This window comes from Rhyacophila brunnea, unplaced genomic scaffold, assembly GCF_057557595.1.
Source record: "Rhyacophila brunnea isolate RB1 unplaced genomic scaffold, BYU_Rbru_1.0 scaffold_13, whole genome shotgun sequence".
Taxonomy (NCBI): Eukaryota; Metazoa; Arthropoda; class Insecta; order Trichoptera; family Rhyacophilidae; genus Rhyacophila; species Rhyacophila brunnea.
The window spans coordinates 5,645,128-5,672,187 of NW_028232785.1; the positions used below are offsets into that span (position 1 = coordinate 5,645,128).

The 27,060-nt window shown below is 32.6% G+C and overlaps 2 protein-coding genes across 2 annotated transcripts in view; both read left to right on the forward strand.

Annotated features, from left to right (window-relative positions):
• The window catches only part of LOC147076245 (RNA polymerase-associated protein CTR9 homolog), a 578,712-nt gene that overhangs the window by 36,319 nt on the left and 515,333 nt on the right, over positions 1–27,060 (forward strand). The gene's annotated exons all lie outside the window — the stretch shown is intronic.
• On the forward strand, positions 5,822–9,828 carry LOC147076247 (uncharacterized). The gene is made up of 4 exons (XM_085940358.1): positions 5,822–6,002; positions 6,405–6,557; positions 7,208–8,184; positions 9,816–9,828. The coding sequence occupies exons 1-4, from the start codon at positions 5,823–5,825 to the stop codon at positions 9,826–9,828; spliced, it is 1,323 nt and encodes a 440-aa protein (XP_085796484.1). The 5' UTR covers position 5,822.

Below are 27,060 nucleotides of genomic sequence, written 5' to 3' on the forward strand. Positions count from 1 at the left end.
AAAGTTATGGAAGTGAGTATTTTAACCTAAATAACTGCATTTTGTTTTGATAAATGACACAAAATCCCAACGGCTATATGAATTCTACAGTATGACCCGGCAACTACTATGACTAAAAAATAATTATTATTTCAAATTATTATTAATCAAATATTGTTTGTCTTTATTTTACTTTTAATCTAGGTATTTCTATGAAAATAAAGGCGATGCTATTATTTATTTTTGAATGCGCTGATAGTTAATTTAATTTAATATGACGTATGTTAGTAACTATTTATTTGGTGAATATTATATACTTAGGATATTGGTACCTACCTAATATTAGCAGCCAATGGTAATTAATTTATAGATGCTATTATTTTGTGTTGTCATACCAATAGTAAATAATATATAATATTTATTTGGTGGTTTGTAATAAGTTTAATTGTTAATTATAGAAATATATAGATATAATAATATACAGATATAATATATACATAATTTTTTTTTTTTTGGAACAAGTATTAATATAAAATTGTTAGCAAGTACGAGTAAGTACCATCATAAAATATTGGAGAAATCCGTGACGTCGGTTAGTAATTGAAGTAGTAGATACTTACTTTTATTTAATAAACAAAAACCGATCGCCGATAGTCGCTTGATTTTGAAGAATACTGATGAGTAGGTATTAAAAGGCCAATAGTTAAAGTTTGTCGTCATAAGTATGTCACCTCGTAGCATAGTGGATAATTCGTGGACTAGGTCGTAAACCCAGGAGATGTAGGGACGATTCTTGCCGGGTGTCTTACTTTTTTCAAAAAGATTTTTTCTATTGGTTATAATATATTTTCTCAGAAGTGATTTTAAAAATTATGTGTGTTCAATTATTAGAATGGTACATTCTTAAATCGTGTGAATTATTCGTTCAATAAAAAAATAGTTAATTACTTAAAAACTATTTTATTAGGTACTTAATCCGAAAACACCGAAAAAGCGATTGCCGCATGTTATTATTACATACGAACTTCGGTGATTACGAACATTAAGTATTTAAATAGTAGAAGTAATTATTAACAATTATCGTGTAAATAAATATAACATTTGAGGCGCGTACTTTTTGACCACTCAGTAATCCGTGGGCCGTGCAGCAATACGCTACGATCTTAAATCCCGAACGTCCTTATTTGGTCCCGAATATCCATTATTCTGAGAGAGCGCTAAAAATTTCCCGAATATCCACAGTGAGTACTTCTAAATAAAACGTATTTTCTGTGCATTTAATGATTTATAACAGTATATTATTCTTGGAATCTATTCTTAGATAATGTTGCAATCATACAGTGTAGAAAGAATGATTGATACATCTACTGATATTTAAATATACGACAATGAAATTTGTTTTTCGTCTCCTGTAAAATTGACATTTGGTCTATTCGGGAAACAAATCCTATAGCGACGATACGGTAGGTGAATTTTAAACACAGCAAATTTTTCTATGATAAAATTAGGCAATCTCATAATGTATATAAATAAGTACAAATATCACCAACAAGTTAGTATTAATTTAAGTAAACAATCGAAACCGACGTTCTCTATAATTTTTTTTTATTCAATATATGTACCTATATTTTTTACTGTCATTCAATTGAAAATTTACGCTAGGATAAAAGCGCTTGTATATCAAAATTATGAAATAAAATGTGGAAAAAGTAAAAAAAATAAAAACCATTTATTTTCTAAAGTGTTTTTTGAATGAAATATGTAGGAAGGTACCTGCCGTTGCATGTCATGAATCATGTGTCTTTCCACGTTATATATATTTAAATCAAATAATAATACCTCAGTAGCGAAGGGTGGAGGTAGGCTGTTAAGATCCACTATATATAGTGCACACTAAACTTTATCAGGTATTAGTATTTTTTTCATTGAAATAACACCACAATTTACAGAAGCTGTTGTTTCGTTTTTTTAATTCAATTAAACCCTGCTAAACCAAACCATAATAGATAATAGTAAAAAAATACCTATCTATAAAATATCTAAAATTATGCAATTAAACCATACATAACTTTGAATATTTTAAAGATAGAATATTTTTTTTTTAATCTTTTATAGTTTGGTTTAGACAAGGCTTAATGAATTAAAAAAAAACAACCAACAAAATGTGTAATGATATTTATTCTTAATACAACGAAAACAAATAAGTATGAATGAAAAGGTATGCACAATTTTGTCGTAACGCCCAAAATATACCAAAATTAGTATGGTTTGGTTTAGGCAGGGTTTAATTGATTTTAAAAATCTAACCAATAATATCTGTAAATTGTTCAATACAAACAAATACGTATGACTAAAAAAGTTTAATGTGCACTAATTATGGCGGATCTTAACAGCCTACCTTCACCCTTCGCTCCTGTAATACCTAAATACATGATTGAATAGAACGGGCGTGTGTTCTTTTAGAAATGAACGTTAGCCTGCATTTTATCTACTTAAGGTCTTATAACTAATTTAATCACGGTAAGTGGTATAGTGTGGCATTTCGGATAAGTAGATATAAAATATCCTAAATCTAAATAAATTAACGTTTAGTATATTTTAGTTAGTTATAGTATTACTTTAGGTATATATTAGTTGGTATTTGTATGTATCTATATTAGTTATAGGTACCTGCGAAAAAGCTATTAGATATCATATAATTATTAAACAACGTATTCTATACGCATTGTATAAAATAAATGGTTTGTTATTACTGCATCGACCAAAGAACATTTTTATTGCGGCTAGATTCACCGTCATAATAATAATACGTAATAATAATAATAGTATTGTATTCGACGACCAACATGTGATTATTATTATATTATTATTAATTAGACGATCGATATGAAACCGCACCATTTAAATTAAACCGCCTAACGCAAAATTGGTTTTACCTTTCACATTTTTGTACTGTGTTTTCGAAATATATTTAGAAATTGAACGATCTTTTGACTTATAGAGATGAAATTTTTGGTACATGTAGGAGAAGGGTGTACAAAATGGCATAGTATTTAGTTTAATGAAAAAAAGAATATCAAAACGTATAATTTATTATAAAAACGGAGCATGAATAAAGTAAAACTACCTTAAAAAAAAGAAGTAAAAACTTGTAGTTAAAAATCATTTCACCCCTCCGGTTGTGCAAAATGGCAAACGACATAAATATTTGTCAAAAATAGAAACAAAAATATATTATCAAATAAAAATTTCATATTTTGACATTAAATTTCCACTGGAAAAGTAGTCATAAATCTTCCAAGATGTTTATCTCCGTTTTTATTGTTTTATTTCTATTAAAAAATGCCTTTCATTTTCACAGCTAAAACTGCCTGATTTATTTTCATTGTATCCCATGTCTCTTACAGAGTTTTACGTAGGTAATTTCGAAACATAATCTTTCAGAAACAATAAAATCAACAATCACATAATATGCCGTTTTAGCCTACCATAATGTATGCCATTTTATCCCAATCAAATGAATTTGGCAAATTCGTTAAAAAAAAATGCAGTTTACACTTCAGTAATTATGATAAATTTACATCGTACATGAACACTAATAACGGCTACTTAAGCTGGTTTATACTAAATCTATATATATATATAGATTTAATAATATAAAATACATGTAATATTACCTTTTGTCGACAAGCTGCAAAAATATTCGTTTGGTTCACAAATCTTTCCACTGTATCTTCTTGTACGGCTGTTTTGAGTAAACTCAATATAGCTGAATATTTAAAAGAAGGGTCATGCATTGTTCCTGAGCTAGTTGCATCATGTTTGACTGCACCATTTCGCCAGTAGAGCAAAAGTTTATTTTTCCCCACTGTGCCATTTTGAACACATTTCCCCTACTATGAATGATAGACTATTAATCCTTAAAGCGCTGACAGCACAGCTGTTGTATCCTTATTTGGTGGCCATTATATATAATTAGCATGCTATTTATACGTGGTATTTAAATAGTAATTAAATGTTCCGCGGTGAAGCGATTAAACGTAATAATTAACTCAAATCATATAATTTTGCACTTGTGGCGGTTTAGTTGTGATGGTGCGATATGAATTCAGTGGCTGCCATAACCACTGCAGTGTAGAGTGGCTGGATTCTTCGGTGGCTCGACACCGGAATCCCGTCTGTGAGAGCTCTATGACGATCGATCATATATATGACGAAAAACCAGTTTCTTATTTTGGCGTCCTGTGTCACAGAGTGTAAATACAATTTCATAGACCGTCATAATTATATGTCAAACGTCGTATCGTCACTGTAGGATAGGTTTGTCGAATAGACCAAATGTCAATAATGTTCAGAGGACAAAAAACAAATTGTTGTTTTTACAGCATAATATGAATCCTGTGTTCATTACAATGTAATTTAAAGAAAAGGATGGTTCTGGTCCATTTAGATACAAATAATAATTGTACATTAAAAGGTCGAATTCGACAAAAACGGATGTCATAATATGTCAAACGTATAATAATAATATGTCATAGGTACGTCATATTATGTCTACGTCAAATGTGTTGTCATAATATATTATTGATTATGGGGCATAGATCGCGTGGGAGTGTTTTTTCAGTCTTTTATTTCGAACATCATATTGACAGTAGCCACAGGTACACGGTAATAATTGTTATATAAACAGTAATGAATTGGATATAACTGATAATAAATGAATTCGCAAAATCGTGGTGGAATGGACGTATGACGCTGTTATTAATTTAATTAAAATAAAAATGAAAATGAAAACGACTGTTAAATTTGTGTTATCGTAGACGACGAAAATAAATATAGGATGTTATAATTTCATAATAAGTTGACATTGAATTTCAATAAACGTGTTGCTGTTTTAGAGAAAAATAAGTTATTTAATTAGGATTTAAGTGCTGAGAACACGTCAGAAAAGCGTCCCCGTGGACATGATGCCAAATGGTCCCAAATCCAACAGTTCAATTTCAATGGTACGAACCTAGCAGGTTTGAATTACCTACATGGAAAGTTGACCATTCAATGAATGTGTTGCTGTTTATAGACAAAATAATGTATTATTGAATTATTAATTTTAGGTCCTACTGGCAAAACTGGTTAGTTGTCGGACAGTAAGTCATCGTAAAAAATCTGTCAAAAACCAATCAACCATCCGACTTCATTTATTTTGTTTGAAATGCTATGAAATATACGTACTTACAAGAAAAACGAACCAACGCCTACATTACGTTCTACAATTATTAATAATTTGTAATGACAAACTAACCTCAAAAATGCACGTGGCAACGTCAGCATCGTTCTCCATAGACAACAACGGGAGGGGCGGAAAAAGTAGGACCAGTCGTTGTGAATGACGAATCGGCTTTCTACTTGAGTCGGCAATGATCGAGTTCGATTTAATAATAATTGTTTCATAACCTAGATCTTGTAAAGGTAAACGACGCTCAGTAGAAAGAATTAGGTAAGTACCTATTATATTTATTACAAGATGAAGATTATGAATGTAATGCATAGGACACTAATAATTAAAAATATAATATTGTCATCAAAATTAAAATGCAATGCTCTTAGCTTAATACAACATTATTAATTTCATCTAAGATGTTAGTAAGGTGCCCAATAATATAACATTGTTTTCATAATATTATATTAGTTGGAGACGGCTATTTTCTAAGTACTAACCCTGCTGACTAAAATATATAAAATTAAATAATAATATTATTTCCTACTTCAAAGAAATAGTTGTCTCGTTATTACAAATGGCAATACTACCCATAAATATACTATTGTCTATGGTACAAGACAGCGTGATGACGCACGATTATTCATTAGCGTCAAGCAAAATGGAAGTGAAACACGAACCGGATGATTTCGAGACGGATTCAAAAGGACAGCGCATGTTGAGTGCACCAATATTTCATTCCAACAACCCGGACGAATCTTCTTATATAGTGCAAGAGAATGCTCAAACCGCCTGTAGCACTTTTGAGGTTAGTTTTTTTAAGAAACTAATCTATTTATCTTAATTTTTAGAGTTGTGGACCATGAAATCTTGTGGAACTAAAGGTGATAAAGTACACAAGCATTTAATTCACACGAAGTGGTTTGTCTCCAATGCGAAATTTTGATATTTTGAATGGTTTTGTAAAGTGTAATTTATTTGACACAACGCCATAAAGAATTACGTTGACTTGGCTACATTCAGAATTATCAGATGATAGGTAAAGTGTCAAAAGCAGGTCAATCAGCGTTGAGGCAGCGAGAGCAGAATTGAACCAATATGAAAATAGACTATGGGAAGAAACGATCGTTGACCTTGTGTTTACAGTGTGCTTTATCTATGGCGTTATTAAAAATGCCATAACATTCTTAAAATATGTTTTGTTTTTCAGATGCCTGAAACGGAGCATGTCAATATAAAAACCGAGATTGGTTCTGAACGAGTTGACTTCGAAGATGAGTGTCTTAAAGACACAAAACACACATTGAATTATGAAAACTCTCAAGCCTTTTGCTCTAATTCGGAATACAAACCAGCAAACAAGGTAAACAATAGTCTTATTTTTTAAAAACCTACCTAGATAATGTAATCCTAAACTGTATTAGGTATTATAAAATAGGTTTTGTATTGAGTTTGTTTTCGTACTATATTCCCTTACTAACTTAAATAATTTTATATTCTATGCATTAGGACATCTTATTTAACACTTTTATCTTGTTCCGTTAGTAGAAATATACATACCTAGATAAACAGACGTCAATTGTACGCCACATCTTTTTGTTTGTTGGGTTAATGTTTAATGAATATAGATTTTCAGGATTTTTTTTCGAAATGGAAGTGGTAGATCAAATAAGTTTGGAAATTTATGGACTTTAAATAAATAAAATGCTTATTCCCACTGCGTTAGATTTAACAAAGAAAATAAATGTTTTCTATAAGACGGGATAGGGTTAAATCAGTCCTTTAAAAGCTATGCATTAATAATAATTAAGGATACCAAAACCGTCGCTATCGGCGCAAGGTTCAGTGATACAATTATTGCATGTTTATTATTTTCAGAATTTTTAAAAGTATATCATCTTAACTGTGAGGTTTTTAGTTAACAAAATCTGGAGTTGGCCATAACGAGAAAATTGTTTTAAAAAAACCTGCTTAGATTCTTTTAAATTTTTGTTTGTATTCTTTTCGTTCCAGGTTAACAATATTAAGTGCAGCATACCGTCTGATGAAAGTGATCTCGTCCATATTTCATCACGTTTTGACAACGCTAATGCATTGCGGATTATGGAATATAATAAACAAGATGATAGTATAACTGTAGACAATGCACTTTTGCCTCAACGTGACTTAATCGATGTCTATCAAGACTTGGATACATCGAATAGGAAGGAAGCTCGCCTTGTATTGAAGAGAATTTTATTTTATGACAAATATTACGTATGCAACTTTTGCTACAGATTCTTTTTAACCAAAAACATTTTGCAAGAACATAGAACTTGTCAAACGTCTCCCGTTTGCATTGAAGCTGTTCCTGATTATCTAAAGAATCAATTTGCTTTAAACCAGGAAGGAATCACCGATTCCAATGGAATATATTATTGTGATGATTTACATTCAAAGAAATTAAACATTAGGCATGAAAAAACATACCAATATCTGCACAGAGAAACTGATACTTCTGGGATACAGTCCGAAATGCTCTACGATGAAATTGACATACATCAACATAACATTAAAAAGAAAATAGATTTTCAAGTATATGCTGTCCAGCAAAAGTATCCTGTTGGTGATGTCACTACCACATCATCTGATCAAAATAATGAATCTATGGGATCCGAAACGTGTTTTCCTCAAGACAAACTGAATAAACCCAACAACTATACAGATGTACATCTAAGTCCGCGCAGAACACCTGAACAATCTATAGTTGACACCTCGCTACCGTATTATGATATTGAAATCCACGAAAATGATATTAAAAAGGAATTATTAGCACTGACCACCGAAAAGGAAGTCTGCCTGAAGTTGGAAAAAAATACATTCTACGTTAGAAATTTTGTATGTCATGTTTGCTTCGCCTTTTTCTCATCTGAAGACATTTTAAAGGAACACAAATTGGGTCACGGCCTATCTTTGTCTGGCAATGATAACAATAATCATAATATAAAACGGTTTGCTTGCAGTGAATGCGGATATAATGCGCCAAACGGTCTCACTTTAAAAAAACATATAACAATCCATAGTGCCAAAATCCCATTTCTGTGCAATATATGTGGTTATGGTACAAGAATAATGAAACACATGAAGAGACATAGACTGATTCACAGTGGAGAAAAACCATTTATGTGCAAAATATGTAATTATAAATGCAGAGATTCCGCTAGATTGGAAAGCCATAAACTGATTCATAGTGGGGAAAAGCCTTTCGCATGCAACGTGTGTGATTATAAATGCAGATATTCTGGTTCATTAAAGATACATAAACTGATTCATAGTGGGGAAAAACCTTATGCATGCAACTTATGTGATTATAAATCTAGAGCCAAAAGTACTTTAAACGCACATATGGTGGTTCATGTTGGCGTGAAACCTTTTAAATGCTATGTATGCCATTTACGATATAAGACATCAAGCGATTTGAAGAAACACGGAATTATTCATACCAAAAAAGCCCTTGAGTGCAATAAATGTGATTTTAAAACCTACCAAAACCACCATATGATAGAACATGTAATGATTCACACTGGAGAAAAGCCTTTCACGTGTAAATTATGTGATTACAAATGCAGAAGGCGTTCTCACTTGAAGTTACATAATATGGTTCATAGTGGCGAAAAACTCTTTAAATGCCCTGAATGTAATTTTTCCTCCACTTAATCCAGTAACTTTATTATACACAAAATGATTCATACTAATGAAAGACCATTTAAGTGCACTGAATGTAATTATTGTAGCACACAATCAAGTTACTTAAAAAAACACAAAATGATCCATAGTCGTGAACAAAACCACTAAGTTATTGTTTGGCTTACTATATAGGTATGTCTTAGAGTAAAACAAATATGTAAAGTGACACCGTTTTACACGCTCAATCAAATAAATTTAGTCAGAAACATTGCCCTGACATATTATAACTCTATTTCGTTAAGGTGGGTTTCTCCAAGGGTGTGCCGCATATTATTCTCATATGTATATAACAAATTTGAAGTAAACTTATTTCAATGCAACGATGCAGATGATAAATTTTGAATAAAAGATTCATAATAAAATATATTATAATTATAGTTTAATCAGTGAAGTGTATGTGTTTTAAAATGATGTCGGTAAACGTAGACTTTATCAATAATAATATGAATTCTTTCGAAGAAAGAGTCAGAATTAAAAAAAGGATGGTCCGATGACATCTGTGGAAAGTGATAAGTATTTTTCAACCAATAAAAGAATTAAATCGTCTTTAAGAAATACTTACCATGAATCAGGACAGACTTAACTGTCTACCTGTGTTAAGCATTTAGAAAAAACTTTTATAAACAGTTCCAGACTTTAATGAAAAGTGATTGACGTGTTCGCTAAACAGAAGCAACGCTGAATTGATATGCTTTTTAAATAAGGTAATGACGATACCCCGGTCCCGGAATAATCCCAAAGGCACTTTACCTTCAACTGGTCCTGCCCTTAGACCGATTGAGAACCTTTGCTTAGCTAGCTCAGTCCTATTTGGGAGAGGGTAGTCACCTAAAGTTCTTGTTCGACACGATTTGAATACACCATATCAATATTATTTACTTTATAATGTTTAAAGAATCGCCACCTAGTAATAGGTTGACGTCTAGGTCGTTGTTTATTTAGTCAACCTCTAATTTAAATTTACTTTCGTAAATATATACGTAAATGTCAAAGACAGCTGACCTCCTGTCACTTTTCTTAATTTCAGATGTTTCCCGAAGAAAACATCGTAGATTATTTTCAAAAATAAAAACTTCTTCAGTAATGCAGTTTTAATTATTTATTAAAATTATCTCAATTAATAAATTTATTATATTTAATTGTTTATTGACAATTATACACTTTATTTTAACTTCAAATAATTACTTAATTATTTTATAAACTTATTTAACTTAATTATTATGTAAAGTTAACTAATTATAATTATTTTATATTTATTTAGTATACGATTACACACTTATAAATTATGAGTCGCCGTATATAAAATTTAGGAAACTATGTTCCTTTTATAAAAAAATAATATCGCGACTGATGACGCAATGCTGTGACGATACGTTGTTTACAATATCAACTGACAGCTCGAATCACCACGTCACCCGTTGTGACGCCTTGACTGATGACGCGACGGAATATTTCGTAAAAGAAAATATCGCGGAAATATTTTAAAACTACACGGATTTACTCCGCACTTAGGCACAACCTTTCGGTGCTATTGGAATATCGGCGACTGCAGTGGATGGAAATGTATGGCGTTTTATAGTCTCCAGAAGGGGGTCTCCCGAGATTTTGACGTCATAGGTGCAAACTTCCCCCACTCTAAATTTTTGTTTTCTTTGAATAACTAAAGGATTACTTATATTTTTAATCAAGAGATTACGTTTACGTGTAGAGGTTCTAATACTTGTCATTGAAATATGGATTTTGTCAACATAAATTACTAAAAAGGGTCTAGAAAGGTCTTACATGACTTTTCTGGGCGTGTTCACACGCGAAAAACGAACCAATGGGGCAGTCTTTCTACCTCTTCCATCAGACCAAGAGTCAAAGTCTTGGACCAATCACAGAAAAGCTATTTATTTCCCGGCTTTTCCGGAAAATTATGATCATTTAATTAAATAAAAATAAGCAATTTTTTAATACCTATAAGTGGTACAAATTTAGTGACAATCGTAAAAGTCCCTATGGTACTTTCAACAAAGATTGGCCAAATATCTATTAATTCATTTATCGGGTTCGCGGTTAAGAAAAATGAAAATGTTTCCGTTCAAAACGGTGCGTAATATGAAGATGAATAATCAAAATTACCGCTCGCGTGTGTTAACGTAATCAGAATGGCGTAAAATTAAATTTAGCCGTTTCTTTTATACAAAAACTTCGCGCGCTAATTGTGGTCAGCCGGAAGTAAATTCAATTAAAATTTATTTAATTACATTTATAAAACACTTCAACTTAGAAGTATAACTTTAGCTCTAATCTAGATTTATACGACAAGTATTCATTTATAAGGTTTGAAAGTTACCTATTTCGAGTGATTATTTAAAATTTAAAATTGATCTGTCGGGGTTAATCGACAGATCTAAAGAACAATTTTTATTTGTAAATTAGGAAAGCAACCGAGTCCTTGGACTTACATTGTTAGAATTTCTATTTCCGAAATTCCTTCATCTATCTTTTACAAAGGTAGGTACTTAAATTCGTACCCTTTTATTTTGACTCAAAACATTAATTTATTATTTAAATTAGACGTGTGCAATCAATACTTACAAAATGTAATCATTAGATTTTAATTACGACAATATCTGATTTCATAATTTATTTATTTAAGATATTCAACTTTGGCTACCGGAAAATACTTCGTAACCAAATTTGAAAAATAAAATTTATTTTTATATAATTCAAAATTAGATTAAATATGAATGGACATCTGTTAACAATGTTTAGCAAATGATATCACATAAGTCGTTTACAAGTTATTATCTATTTTTAACCATAATCCTATACATTTTAATTACTTACATTTTACCTTATAAGACCGTTCGGCCTTCTTGAAAGAAAACTCATCCATAGTTCATTCTGAGTGGCTATAAGTCTCTCAGACTGTACTATGAGACTCATTACATAATTGCCATTGCTTTGTTTAGAGGTAGGCCACGTATTTTCAAACAAAAATCGACATTTAAGGTCGGACAGAAAAGTTGTGACGTCACAAATTTTTCGAAAAGAATGTCAGCTGAAGGCGTACATTTTTATGGCCGTGTCGGTAAGACAGTTTTTAGTACACCCCAATGAAACTAATTTTGGAAACCACCGACCGCCACTGATGACGACCATGACGTGGATTCACAAACTTTAGATGGATCTCTCACCAGAACACGACAGAAGAAGAAGATCGGAGGATATGACTATACTTCCTTCCCTCTGCTTATCATGATTACAATTGAGTGATGATTTTCGTACCACAACTACCTCAGATCGCCCCATTATAATATCACACGCCATACACATTAATTAACTGTGTTCCTCGATTGGCTACAACAGCAATTAAATCTCTGTTGCTGTTTGGATAGTGGTATCTTTTCGAAGTTGGTTTTTTAGCGCTCATGGAAATGAGATCAAAAAAACGAGAGCGGTTACAGATGGTAGATAAGGAGTTACATGTTTGGTTGTCTAATTTTAACCGCGTTTTGACAGAATTATTTTTTAAGGCAGTTTCATTTGGTGTGCCGTGAAGTAGAAAAGTTTGACAGACACTGGTCTGAATTAAAAACTACGAGGCTAGAACAAATCATTTACTAGCCTTGTAAATAGCATCATTTCATTTAAAATTAAATTAAAACTGTTCGTCCCTGTTAGCAAATAAGGATTTTTGTCATTTACCACACTTGAAAGAGCAGAATGAATATGCTGTGGATAGTAGCAATTTGACCAAATATGTTGTAAAAATCAAGATATAGCAAGGGTTCTTTGAAAGTCGTTTTCATGATTTTGCTAAAGAAGAAAACTCCATGTTCACATTTATAAACATATTTTCACTCAGTGAACTAAATGTAATGCTGATGCCTAGTAACATACAAGTGGAACTGATTGATTTAAAAACAAATTCATTATCGAAAATGAAATATGATGAGCTTTTTCCTGATCAAAATGCTTCTGAAATAATTAATTTCTGGCGTTCATTACCTTACATTATAGTATTAATATTAATAAAAATAAATAAGTTAATAACTTCAGTTGTAATGGCTATCTCAAGTTTCGCAGATGATCTTCCAACATATTAAACCATTTTCTAGACGAAACGTTTCAGAATCTTTTATTTTTCTGAGCTCTTGCGAGTAGGTAGATCTAAAAATTTAAAGAAATATTAATGGCTACTCAATATGAATTAACAAGGTACCTACCTATTCTTATATTTATATAGTTGTTAATTAACTATTGTAATACTGACCTTTTGTTTTTAATTTTCGACTTAATTTCCTCACCTCATCCAGAAATATTCATTGTATTTTCCAAGTCATTATAAGCAGATTACTTAGCTTGTTTATTTTTATACAAGTAGTGGAGATTTAAAATTCGAAAGCACTCACGGGCTAAATATTCCGAAACGAGTTTATGGGTACCTAGTATCTTCGCTCCAACGAAACGTCATCTCTACGGAAACTTATGAACTTGACAAAAGATAACGACGATAACGTGTTCAGATTCTTCTCGTGGCCTGTTTAGTATTTAGTGAGAGGTGGTGGGGGTTGCTACTCGACCGAAACATAATAAATATAACAAAATGGATCGACCGGACTAAATGATTCTATTAAATTTCTTTTGATCATGTCCGATCCTAATAGAATCCACCACGAAGTGGAGGTTTGTACCGACAGATTTTATTTTTACGAGGAAAGGATGTCAGCCACCTGCTCAACATATTAGGTGCATACTCTGACTCATACACAAATTGAAAAACAATATGCGTACTTGCCAGACCCAGGATTCGAACCTGGGACCCCCGACGCAATAGGCCAACGCTTAAGCCGCGCGGCCATCGTTACTCGACTTAATTCGTCTGTTCGTAAACGTTTAGTTACTAAATTAATCGCCACTCGAGCAGTCCGAAACAGCCTTCAGCGAGTGGACAACCGCTGACCAAATGCCGTCCTACAGTAGTACCCAAGGAGCAGAGCACTAAACGCCTACAGCGGCGTAGAATAATCTGCTGGATAGACGAACCCATGAAGTTCGTTAGATGCACGTGGCAGCAAAGAACTAGGGACCGAAAAGAGTGGACGGAGCTTCACTGGAAATGTTTGCGACGGATATTAGGTTTGCGGTGGTATGAGTAACGAGGAGATAATACAAGAGAACGCACCGAGCCTGAAAATGTGCCATTAGACCCGGCTCAGCCACGTGTTGCGCATACCAAGAGAGAACTTCAACTTGGCTTGTCTGTTCTTCAAGCTAAATGCATTCTGGCTTCGTGGAAGGCCGCTATATTCTACCTTTTTATGGAGTGTACACAGTACACCTACGGGTTGTCGGTATAACTTTAAATGATGCAAGAAGTCTCGCAAGTGACATGTATTCTTGAAGCGTAGTGTGGTGTCCAGCTAACATGGGCAATACAAAAATATTATGATGATTGTGATATTAATTACATACTTATATAAAACGAAAGAGGTGGTTCTTGGTGATTTTTTACACTTCTCAGACAATATTATATGTACTGCAACTGGTTTACCATATTATAACATAACGGTTATAAATCGAAGACCTTGGCACAAAAACAATAAATGTCACAAAATTATTTTTTTTATGAGATGGTAAGAACATAATAAATCATGGTTTTAAAATGCATTTTTATAAATTTGACAATGAGTAATCACTGATAAGCTTTATACGCACTACATGGGTATAACAAACATATTTTGTTTAATTTTGTTAATTATATATTTATAAATATAAGTGTGAAAAAAATATTTGTTGTTTTTACACAATTTGTTGACCTTTTTTGTTCTTATTGGAAAATTGATATTTATATTAATGAAACGACTGATTCATTCATATAATATATTCACACCCATTACGGATACACTTTTTTCTAAGAGCAGCTCGTAAGTACGTTCGGTTCGGTGCTTTCATAAGAGAAGTAATAATTAATATAGTGTAATAATACCAATGAGCTGCCTGACGTCAGTCTTTGTTACATTGGCACATCTATCTGTTTTCTCTGTAGGGCAGCGCTCGGAATGGAGCGGAACGCCCCGGAGCGCCGTTCCTGTTCGTGGGATTCTTAAGGATGGCGTTCCTGTTCGTTAAAACCTCGAAAATGGCGTACCGGTTCGTTAAATATCCGACGGACAGCGAGTCGTCTAGTAAAATCCTCAAGCGTCATACTTAATTGATAGGTACAAAGGTACAAAAACATAAATATTTTTTTTATTAAAAAATAATTTTACTGGTTTAGAACCACTGGATTTTCTATGACCCGTACATAATTTACTTAAGTTTTTTTGAAATAGTGATAGAGTAAGTGTAAGACAGCGTATTTGAGAAATAACCTTTTTTCAAGACAATACTTTTTTCAACGAATTTGGCCTTGAATGCACCAATAGACATATTACTCTTTTGCGTCAATGGTGATAAAACAATAAAATTGTATACAAAGAAATGCACTGGGGTAAGTAAGATTTATTGCATTGTCGTATGGGACAATAATGTATTTTGAAAAAAAAGGTTTTTATGATTGTAAGGAAATGTTGGAAACTATTTTACATTGGAATGTAGATTTACTGTATTATTAATTTATAAAACGAGACACTTACTTTTTTGCAAGTTCAAACATATTATTTTAATACAGTTAAGGTTAAGTTACATGCCTAAATATAGTGAGTTAATAACGTAATAGTTATAATGCACACTGGAAATTTTAAATTTTTAAATGAAACACATTCAATACATATATTATCTTTACTGCAGTGGTAGGCAATTGTTTTTTTGTAATGAAACTTTAAATTTTGTATCGAGACAACCATAATTGGCCGAATTGTCCATTTATCATATTATTATGTTAGCGAAATTTACATGGGTTTGACGCGTTCATAGTTTTTGTATTTCATAATGCAATCGAGGTCGTTCATTGGTCGTTTATCAATATTAAGTTGTATGCAGCCAATGATAAGCGTTTTCATCAGAGGAAGCGACAAAATTAGACTCCTTATTTTTCCAAATTTAATAATTTTAAGTTGTGTTTTTTATCTTCTATCATATATTTTTATTGTTTTAATTTTATATGGATATTTTTCGGGTTGAATGAACTGTGTTTTTGATGGTTAAACTAATACTATAATTGATTTAATAACTTAAATCAAATAATTCCATAATTAATATAGATACATATTCGTGAACATCGTATGCATGTTAAAAAAAATTGTATTGTTTAAGGTACAATACGAAATAAAAATATTTAAATAAATCAATCAGAATCCAATAGGATAAATATATGAAAAATTTCCCTGTATATAACAATTTCTATAACATTGGAAACCTATTAGAATAAATTATCCTACATGTCCACATGATGTAAATATTTTTTTTCTAATAATATGTACCTACACTTCTGAGGTTGTTTAAAATGATTCATATTTAATAAATAATGCTACATTTGTAAATCTTGCGTATTACATACTTTTTTAATTAATTTATTAAAAACCATGCCCTTGCTTTTTCGTATACGATGAATTTTGATTTGATTAAAAAATAGTTTACCATAATCAAAATATTTCGAATTTACGAAAAATCAGAGCTTTGAAAAAAGCGGCATGTATTTTGTTTAAGCCGAAGTATCTTCACTCATATTTCTATCCACTCTTAGTTGCATATTTTTATTCAAACTACTAACGAAACCAATGAGAAATTGTGATTAGTTTGTCTATTGTTTCGTGTATTTTAATAATGTTTCCCACTCCAATTAGATTCATATACGTTTAGTTATTTATATTTGTATAATTATTAATGTATTTTTAAGAAAACGATTTCGTAAACTAAAATGACTATATTTGTATGTTACCACTAATTGTTATAGCCGATAGCGTATTGGGCGAAGATGATGATAAAAAAGTACATCATGTAAAAGTAAAAGATATTTTTATATTACAGATATTATTATATCTAATATCACACATTTTTGGAAAATTGTCGAGCGTTCCTGTTCGTGAAATTTTCCATTTCGAGCACTGCTGTAGGGTATAAATTTGACTCATTAATTATGAGAGAAAATAATTATTTACCTATTTCTGAAAAACTAAAAGAATCTGTTACTTTGGCACATCTATCTGGACCTCTGTAGAGTATAAATTTAGCTCGGTAATTATTAGAAAAAATAATTATGAAGAAAAAAATATATGGTATTTTCAAAACCAGAACGTTTGGTGATCAAGATAAATCACCTTTAAATTCTAAATTGTTATGATCTATAACAATACTTTTTTTTGCCACTTTCTGATGGGATCCCATTGTGCATAGAAAGCAGCATTTCAAAAAAATATGTCACAATTATAATATAAGCACATAATTTTTAAAATAATTCTACTTGGGCATCCACAGAATACAACTATTTATAGGCCTCCACAGCATAGAGGTCGTATTAACAGATTTTGTTTTTACGAGAAATAGATTTTAACCACTACTTGCTTAACTTATTAAGTCCATACTCCAAACACAAATTGACAAACAATATATGTAGTTGATAGACCCAGGATTCGAACCTGGGACTCACGACATCATAGGCCGAAGCTTAGGCCGCTCAGCCATCGTGGATAACAAGAAAAAGACTGACAACTGACAATAGTTGGCAAAATTTAGTCATCCAAAACGTCCGCAAGGTAGACCGAAAGGCCGCTGAATCGATGAAATGATAAAGTTCTGCGGAAGTACGTGGCACCGCAACACGCTGGACCAAGATAGGTGAAATCAGCTTGGAGAGGCCTTCATATAGCAGTGGCTAGATTCAGGCTGATTATGATGAATTAAGTCGTAATTTTATATGTACGTAACATTATTTTTTTTTTCTGACCATGTTTGATCCTAATAGGATCATATGGGCCTCCACAGGATAGAGGTTTGTATTAACAGATTTATTTTTTTACGATAAATGGATGTCAGCCACTTGATCAACCTATTAGGTCCATACCCTGACTCACACACAAATTGAAAAACAACATGTGTACTTGCCAGACCCAGGATTCGAACCTGAGACCCACGGCGTGATAGTGCAACACTTAAGCCACGCAATTAATTAATTTAATTTTAATTAGTGTATTAATAATTAATAAACTAGCAGAGCCAGTTTTCGCGCTTGGTCTTGCAGACAGCGTGGTGTCTTAAAGACGAGGTGTTGCATTTTAGTAAAACGATGGTAAAGTAAATCTAAAATCGCTGAAGTTTTCTACTTGTTTTCCATTAACAATAATTGTTTTTATTAGAAATATAAAATTATATCACTACGAAACTAATTATGACTAGCAAATAAAAGACATAAGAAATTTTCAAAAAACTATTTATTGAAACTACTTTCTTTTGAAGTTAACATAATACCTGTCACGTACCTATGTAGACACGACGCAAGATTCTATTTAATAGTACAAAACTTGTATTCGATAATTTAAGATTACATTGTGACTACTTCCCGATCGTACCTTCTGCGCGCAAGCACCGTTAGTCAAACACGTTTGAACTTCGAAGAAAACAGAAACGAGAGAAAATTATTTTATTTCCGACACGTCAACAAGGAATATTAGTAAGGTATAATTATAGTTTCCAGAGCGCGTGTTGCATGCTATAAAAATTTGCAAATACAGGAAACTATTTTTTAGTAGAAACGTACTCAGGTACTCAGATGTAACCTGTTTCAAGCAATTGCAGCCGCCGTTTTGCAATAAGACGGTCCCCAGGGTCCGAATATCTCGAAACCCAGAGGACAAACGACATCATTCGGTGAGAGATAGTAATATTTTTCAAACTTCATTTGAAATGAATTTTTCAGTTTCAGGTGAGATGTCGCGTGTTTTTCCATCGAAATAGCTCTTAAAACCAAACATATTTTATGTAATATACTTACTTATATTGTATTCACATAGGCACGTATTGAAGATTTAAAACTGAAATTATTGTACACCAAAGTCTTAGTAGTTTATAAAAATAAATTTTAATATTGACACAACAATGTATATAATAAAAATATGTCACAAGAATGATTCTTTTTGTGTTTTTTCATGTGACCAGACTGTCAATGTGTTATCACATCGGTCACAGTCAAATGGCTTTTCACAAGAATGGATCATTTGGTTATATTAGTATGTATTATACAAGAGTAATCAGATTGTAAACACTTTAATGGGGTTTCCCCACTGTGCGCCATTTTGTATAATTTCATAGTATGTTATAGATTGTTACATGTCGTGTAGTAAAATTTGATCTCATTTTAATAGATTTCAACAGAGTGTGCCATTTTGCGTATTTTCATCGCAATAGATTGTATACATGAGTAATTACATTGGACACACTAAATGCCTTTCACCACAATAAATCATTGTGGTGAAATTATTGTGTGTTTTCAAATTATTGGATGCTATGGTTGAGTAATTGCATTGGTCACATTTAAATGATTTTTACAGGAATGAGTCATTTTGTGTTTTTTCATCGAACCAGTTTAATACAAGAGTAATTACATATTTCACATTTAAATGGCTTTTTAGCAGAATGTGCTATTTTGTGGACTTTTAACGGACTAGATCGTTTACATGAGTACTTATATTGATCAAATTTAAATGGTTTTTCAACAGAAAGTTTCAATTTGTGTATGTTCATCGCGCTAGACACTATACAAAAGTAATCCCACTGATCACATTTGAATAGCTTTTCACAGTAATGTATCATTTTGTGTTTTTTCATTGCACTTGATGTTATACACATGTACACACATTGACCAAATTTAAATGGCTTCTCACCAGATTGTATCATGTTGTGTCTACTTATCCCACTAGACACTATACACGAGTAATCGCAAAGATCACATAAATGGCTACCAGAATGGATCATTGTGTGTTTTTTCATTCCGCTAGATGTTGTACAAGAGAAATCGCATCGACCACACACACAATCATTTTGAGTGTTTTCATGTTGCTGGATGTTATACATGAGTACCTACACTGACCACATTTAATTGGCTTTCTATTTGAATATTATGGCAACTACGCAAAACATCGACAGGAGTTCGAACTGCGCACGCCGGACAGTTTGTGCGCAGTTCGTCAAACTATTTCCGGCGCTGAACAAAAAAAGGGCTTGAGAAGATGACGGCGAGCGGGAGGAGTCTCTCAGTTTTTAGCTTTCGACCGAAGCAGACGTCTCTCTGAAAGTTCCGAGCCAAGGGAACCGGGGCACATGGCCTTGATTTCCTGACGTTTTGGAGACGTTGATGTTGGCCCACTGAAGGTGTCCCCATCACGCCAGGAGATTGAAGGAAGCCCCATGGACCTGACGCATTCGAGGACGGCGAAAAAGACTGAAGAGCATTTGTGTATTTGGTATTTATTGTTGTTTTCTTCACGTTACGGTCCACCGAACTAGTATTTGATTTTTATTCTAAATTTGTCTGAATATTATATTGCGTTAGGCGCTCGTAATTCATTTGATAAATTATACAACTTTATACACTTTCGCCCGCAAGTTAATCTTATACATATTAATTATACATCTGTTGAAATTTCTTTACACGCTTTTTATTTAATTTACCTTATCACTATTGTCTCTATGCATCCTCATAGAAAGGCGCTCAAACCGGAGATATTCTTCATTGCATTTATTAATTCCATTTTATGTCTTTTATTATACAGGAACATACACGAATGGGTGAAGATACTGGACAAGTAACTGAGGTCTTAGAGGTAATGTCAATCTACCTACGACCCTGCACCATTTCCCCGAGTCTCATGCTATCCCGTCCAAATCCAATCCACTCCAATTCCCTTCCTATCCCCCTACCATACATATACTGACATAAATCATTATATGACAGGCTTTTCATCAGAATGAGTCATTTTGTGATTTTTCATGTTTTCAGATGTTTTACTACAGTAATTACATTGGTCACATTTAAATGGCTATTTACCAGGATGAGTCACTTTGTGTTTTTTCATAGCACCAGATGTTATACAAGAGTAATCACATTAGTCACATTTAAATGGCTTTTCACCAGAATGAGTTATTTTGTGTTTTTTCATAGCACCAGATGTTATACAAGAGTAATCACATTGGTCACATTTAAATGGTTTTTCACCAGAATGAGTCATTTTGTGATTTCTCATAGCACCAGATTGTATACAAGAGTAATCACATTGGTCACATTTAAATGGCTTTTCTCCAGAATGATTTATTTTGTGTGTTTTCATGTTGCTGGATGTTATACACGAGAAATCACATTGGTCACATTTTAATGGATTTTCACCAGAATGAGTCATTTTGTGATTTTTCATGTTTTCAGATGTTTTACTACAGTAATTACATTGGTCACATTTAAATGGTTTTTCACCAGAATGAGTCATTTTGTGTGTTTTCATAGTACCAGATTGTATACAAGAGTAATCACATTGGTCACATTTAAATGGCCTTTCACCAGAATGATTTATTTTGTGTGTTTTCATGTAGCTGGATGTTATACACGAGAAATCACATTGGTCACATTTAAATGGCTTTTCCCCAGAATGAGTCATTTTGTGATTTTTCATTGTTTCAGATGTTTTACTACAGTAATTACATTGGTCACATATAAATGGCTTTTCACCAGAATGAGTCATTTTGTGTTTTTTCATAGCACCAGATGTTATATAAGAGTAATCACATTGGTCACATTTGAATGGCTTTTCACCAGAATGAGTCATTTTGTGTGTTTTCATAGTACCAGATTGTATACAAGAGTAATCACATTGGTCACATTTTAATGGCTTTTCACCAGAATGAGTATTCTTGTGTATTTTCATATTACCAGATGTTTTACAAGAATAATTACATTGATCACATTTAAATGGCCTTTCACAAGAATGAGTCATTTTGTGTATTTTCAAAACACTTGATGTGATACAAGAATAATTGCATTGGCCACATTTAAATGGTTTTTCACCAGAATGAGTCATTTTGTGTATTTTCATATTACCAGATGTTTTACAAGAGTAATTACAATGATCACATTTAAATGGCCTTTCACAAGAATGAGTCATTTTGTGTGTTTTCATGTTACCAGATGTTATAGAATAGTAATTGCACTGATCACAATTAAATGGCTTTTCACCAGAATGAGTCATTTTGTGTCTTTTCATATTACGAGATGTTATACAAGAGTAAATACATTGGTCGCATTTAAATGGCTTTTCACCAGAATGAGTCATTTTGTGTCTTTTCATTACACCAGATTGTATAAAAGAGTAATCACACTGGTCACATTTAAATGGCTTTTCACCAGAATGAGTCATTTTGTGTGTTTTCATTTCACTAGATGTTTTAGATGATTGGTGACATTGGTCACACTTAAATGGCCTTACACGAGAGTGATTCATTTTGTGTAGTTTTAAAGATCCAGAATGAATGCTGTGGTAGTCACATTGATTACATTTAAATGCTTTTTTACCAGATTGAGTCATTTTGTTCTGGTTCTTGAATTCAGATCGCATGCTTACATAATTAACGGTCTCCGCTATTGATTTTTTATGACACGTTTTGTGAAGCTTCAATTGAGATAGCGAGGCAAAAAAATCAAAACAAAAACTGCACACAAAATTTTCCTTATTAAATGATTGTTTCTCCAACTTTATAACAGCTACTAATAATTCGGGATTTGCGGGGGTTGATTGTATATGCGTTCGTTTAGCAGTGCGACTAACTATATTAGTAATCGTTTCATATACACCCAATTCTTTTTTAATGTCTTGATAGTCAATCTGTATTTCATCGTATGGCCCTTGTACTTCTCGCGTTGACAATCCGATACTACCGGAATAGGTCACGGCAGTGGTTGCAGAAATCAACTAAAAGAATGTGAAATGTTGCGTTAACATGGAAGCAAACAACTTAGATATATGAGAGAATAATATTTAAAAAATCAAACATCTTAAAGATAAACATAGGAATCTTGACAAGCGTGGTGGATAAAATTTTGAGGAAAATGGGTTACTTATGTTGATCAGTATTTTGATTTCAAGTCAATTTGCATGGGATTTTTTTAAGACTTAAAATATATCTCTAATACGGAATCTGACTAGATAATATATTCATTTGACCTTGTGAAGATTTATAAAAAAAAACATTAGTCGTCCATATATGTTTATCAGAGCATCCTATCCCTAGCTAAATATATTCCCTGCCGACCTATATATTATTTAAGCAGCAGACTAGCAGGTACTTTTATTGAGTGGAAGTCACACTATCTTGTTTAAATTTATGGAATATTTTGTTAGTAATTGAATTACAGGTATACATCATAAAAAAGGGAAACCGCGATTAGAATTCTTATTTTTGCTTAGAGGTTTTGTATACTACATACTTTTCGTTGAAATCAACTTCCTAAAATTTAGTATACGATTTAGTACGCATTTCTTTACCCGCACCTTTGCAACCTGTTACTTGATTTCGTAATGATAAGTTGTTTGAAGTGTGCGATAATTCCGCTTTCAGTTAAAACCATCTAAATTGAAAATCAGTAAAATTTAATAGTCTTATGTACCTCGTTAGATATACACTGCATCACCTGCCTATTAAATAATAATTAATAATATAACTTAACGGCCCACATGCTCAGCGTAGGTCAAAATGGAGCTTTTATGGTATTTTCAGAGCATAACCCTGGACATTTACAAACCCCTTCGTAAAATAATGTTAACATTATATGCTCAGTTTAATATTTACGTTAAAAAAATATATTTTATATTCTCTGTGATCCCAAATTTGACAAGAATTAGGCATTTTATTATACAAAAAATGAGCACGATTAACACATTTGAAGATAATTCTTAAGATACTGATAATAAGTTATGTCTTTGACCATTCAAATCCTAACTAATCGAAAACATCCTACGAATAATGTTTACATTACAATAACTATTTACCTAAGAATAAGGTTTTTTTGAAATACGCCACTTCTATTGGCATTTTCCAGTGGCTAAGCTACAACATAAGGCCGTAGCCATAAATTGACAAACGATAATTGAAGTAGGGAATAAGATCATGTTAACGCGCGTGTTTGAACATGTACCTAACCGAAAAAGAAAATATTTTTTTTAAAAACGGTACACTGGTAGTTTACCCAGAAGATACCTATTGTTAAAGTAGGTACCTAGTTCAGCAATAGGTATGTTCAACGAATAGTACCTATTCTTAATAGGTATTGATATTGCATAGCTCTTAATTGCAGAGAAGACACGAAAAATATAAAAATTATTTGGTAGGTACCTATGCAAATTGTTTTATTATTTCTATGGTACATACTGGTGACAGCTAACAATAAGTATCAAAATATTCGAAAGTTTTACAGTTCATTCCATCACTATATAATCATTCCACCCATCAGACGATTATTATTAGTAGGTAGGTACTTACACCATTCACTTGCTCCGAATAAGAATAACCCGGTTGCGGATCTTCATAAATGTCTTCAATAAGCTCAGTCTTGATGTCATTTAGCTGAGAATCTGTCTTCAATGTTATTATTGTCGGGTCTGAAACAATATTCTGAAAAACAAAACATTATGTTATAAAATCAAGAATATTTTTAAGAAGACCGACAATATGTGTGAAGCTCGACCACACACTTGAGGGGTCTCGGCTCTTACACTTTGCAATGTGGGCATGGTTTTTATCGTTACCTGACGGCAAACTTTATTAAAATATAATGGTAACAAGCATATTGCAAACAATACTAATCTTCTAATGTTTGAACTCGCAACGTCAATTCATACGCTTCATAAATTCATTTAAAATAGAACAAAATATTATTGTGAATATAATTATGCAGAAAACGCCAAAGGACACCTCTAAGTGGAGGAAACTTTGTGTGTGATCCAATTTAAATGAGCATCAGTGCATAAACCGAGAGCAGTTGTCAGTAAGAAGGACAAGCTTAAAATGACGTATTCTTGACACTTGTTTAAATTTATTTCATATTCTTCTACATCCAAGATAGGTTGCCTGTTATTCCACACCCGTTAGATATTTCAGTTCCCAATAATTCTATGTTCTTTAAATACTAGTTCTTTAAATGCTGTTTAAATATGAGACAGTGACATACGAAGTTAGTGAAGAGGCTATAATTAGTTGTCCATAAAGCCTCTGTAACCACTGTCGAAAAATAATGTACCAAAGCCACATGAGTAGCAAGAGATGGATAATCATTTTATTCAGCATTAAGTTGATTATGATGAAGGGTATAAATATGAATTACAGCAAAACTGTTGACTTAGGTAAATAAAGAAATAGGTGATTACCATATATTTTAAGAATTGATTGGGCCAATTATGGTGGCTCTGTTTTCCTATACTTCCATCCACCTCAAATCTCAGCTATTGTCATATATTGAATAACATTCAGTTACCTCATGACAACGGGCGCGTGTAGGCTTATTACAGCTAAATCGTCGTTTAATGAGTAATTTAAACATACAGACTAATTCAAAAAATAAAGTGCATACAACGAGCGTGTTCAGTGCAACCGTCGTGGAAGCCATAATTCCAACCGAGTCTCCGTGCAAACTCCGTCAATCAGACCACCTGTGTCGTGTTACCGGCACAGGGTGTTTTCTAGAATATCATTCATCAACATTGTACTGTGCCAGGACGTGAGGGCATGCACTAAGGACCAGCTTCAGCCAGAGTGTAGAACATCATAAAAGGTCAGTGCTTGGCATTATACGTGTAACCGCCCCCTCTCGGCATCCACATCCACCAACACAATTATTTCACTAATTAATTCCAGTCCACTATGAAAAACGCAACCACATATATTTAACAAATAGACAGTAGGTAGCAATAATACAATGAGAATTGAACGTACCTGTGAATCGTTATTGAACATAGACGAATCCGAGCTTTCACCCAGCTCTTGGAAAGCTTGTGTAAGAAGGAGAGCCACTTCATTATCACTCAGAGATACGTCATGCATACACTTATGATTGATCAGATTCCTTTTTGAAGAGAAAAATGCATAACATACATCGCATACAAAATTATTGCGATAAAAGAAAGCTCTTGTCAATTTTAAACAGATTTCTTTGTCGGAAGCATTCACTATTTCCTGCTTAATTTTATGTTCGTGTATTAAAATTGCATCGTACCGCATTGCGGCTTCCATCTTAGGTATGTTGTGTGCTTCGTGTTGAAAAGAGTGCTCTTTGAATTATTTTCTTATAAATATTGTCATAAGTATTGAAGATATAAATTTCTATAATGAATGGGATATCTTTACCTAGTAGGTATCAGAAAAGGTTATCTTCAATATACCTACTGATGTTACCGCAGTCCTGGTATTACCACAAAGGCGTCATATCCTCAACCGGCCCTGCCCTCAGATCAGGTTGAGAACCTTTGCTTAAGCTAGCTCAGCTTTAAGTCGGAGGGGGTAGTCAGTTAAAAGTTCTTATCGACACTTTCGAACACACCACAACAATATTGTTATATTAATCGTTCCACACCCACGTGCGCGAAACATCAGAAAACAGCTGATGGCTTGTCATTCGGTTCATATGCCGAATTGTACTTGCGAAAATAAGATCGCGGATTTATTTAAATAATAAAATCTTCACCACGAGTATTGTTTTAATTATTTATTAAATTATTTCTTCGTAAATAAATTTATTATAATTAATTTTTATCAAATATCTTAGCACTACATTTTATTTACTAATAAATCAACAATATTTATTTATACTTATAACTTATTTTAGTTACTTAAGTTTATTGTATATAACTATTCGTATTCATTTTAATATTTATTTATTTAATTACACACGTCACACAAATTCATGAGGTGAGAGTCAACGTCCTCTAGATTGAGGGTTATTGATTTTAGTACCTACTTAAATCCTCGTAAGGGTACTGTAAACCGGTTGCCATACGCGGCTGATGATGAATGATGTCATCGTAAATGATGCAATTATTTGCATCGAACGCGGGATAATCGAAAATTACGATATTTTTATACTTTAAATGCCTCTCGAACTCAATTCGTGACAAAGGCTTTCTCACAGAAAACGAATAAATGCATTAATTGCACACTATTTACGCAGTTAAATCGCG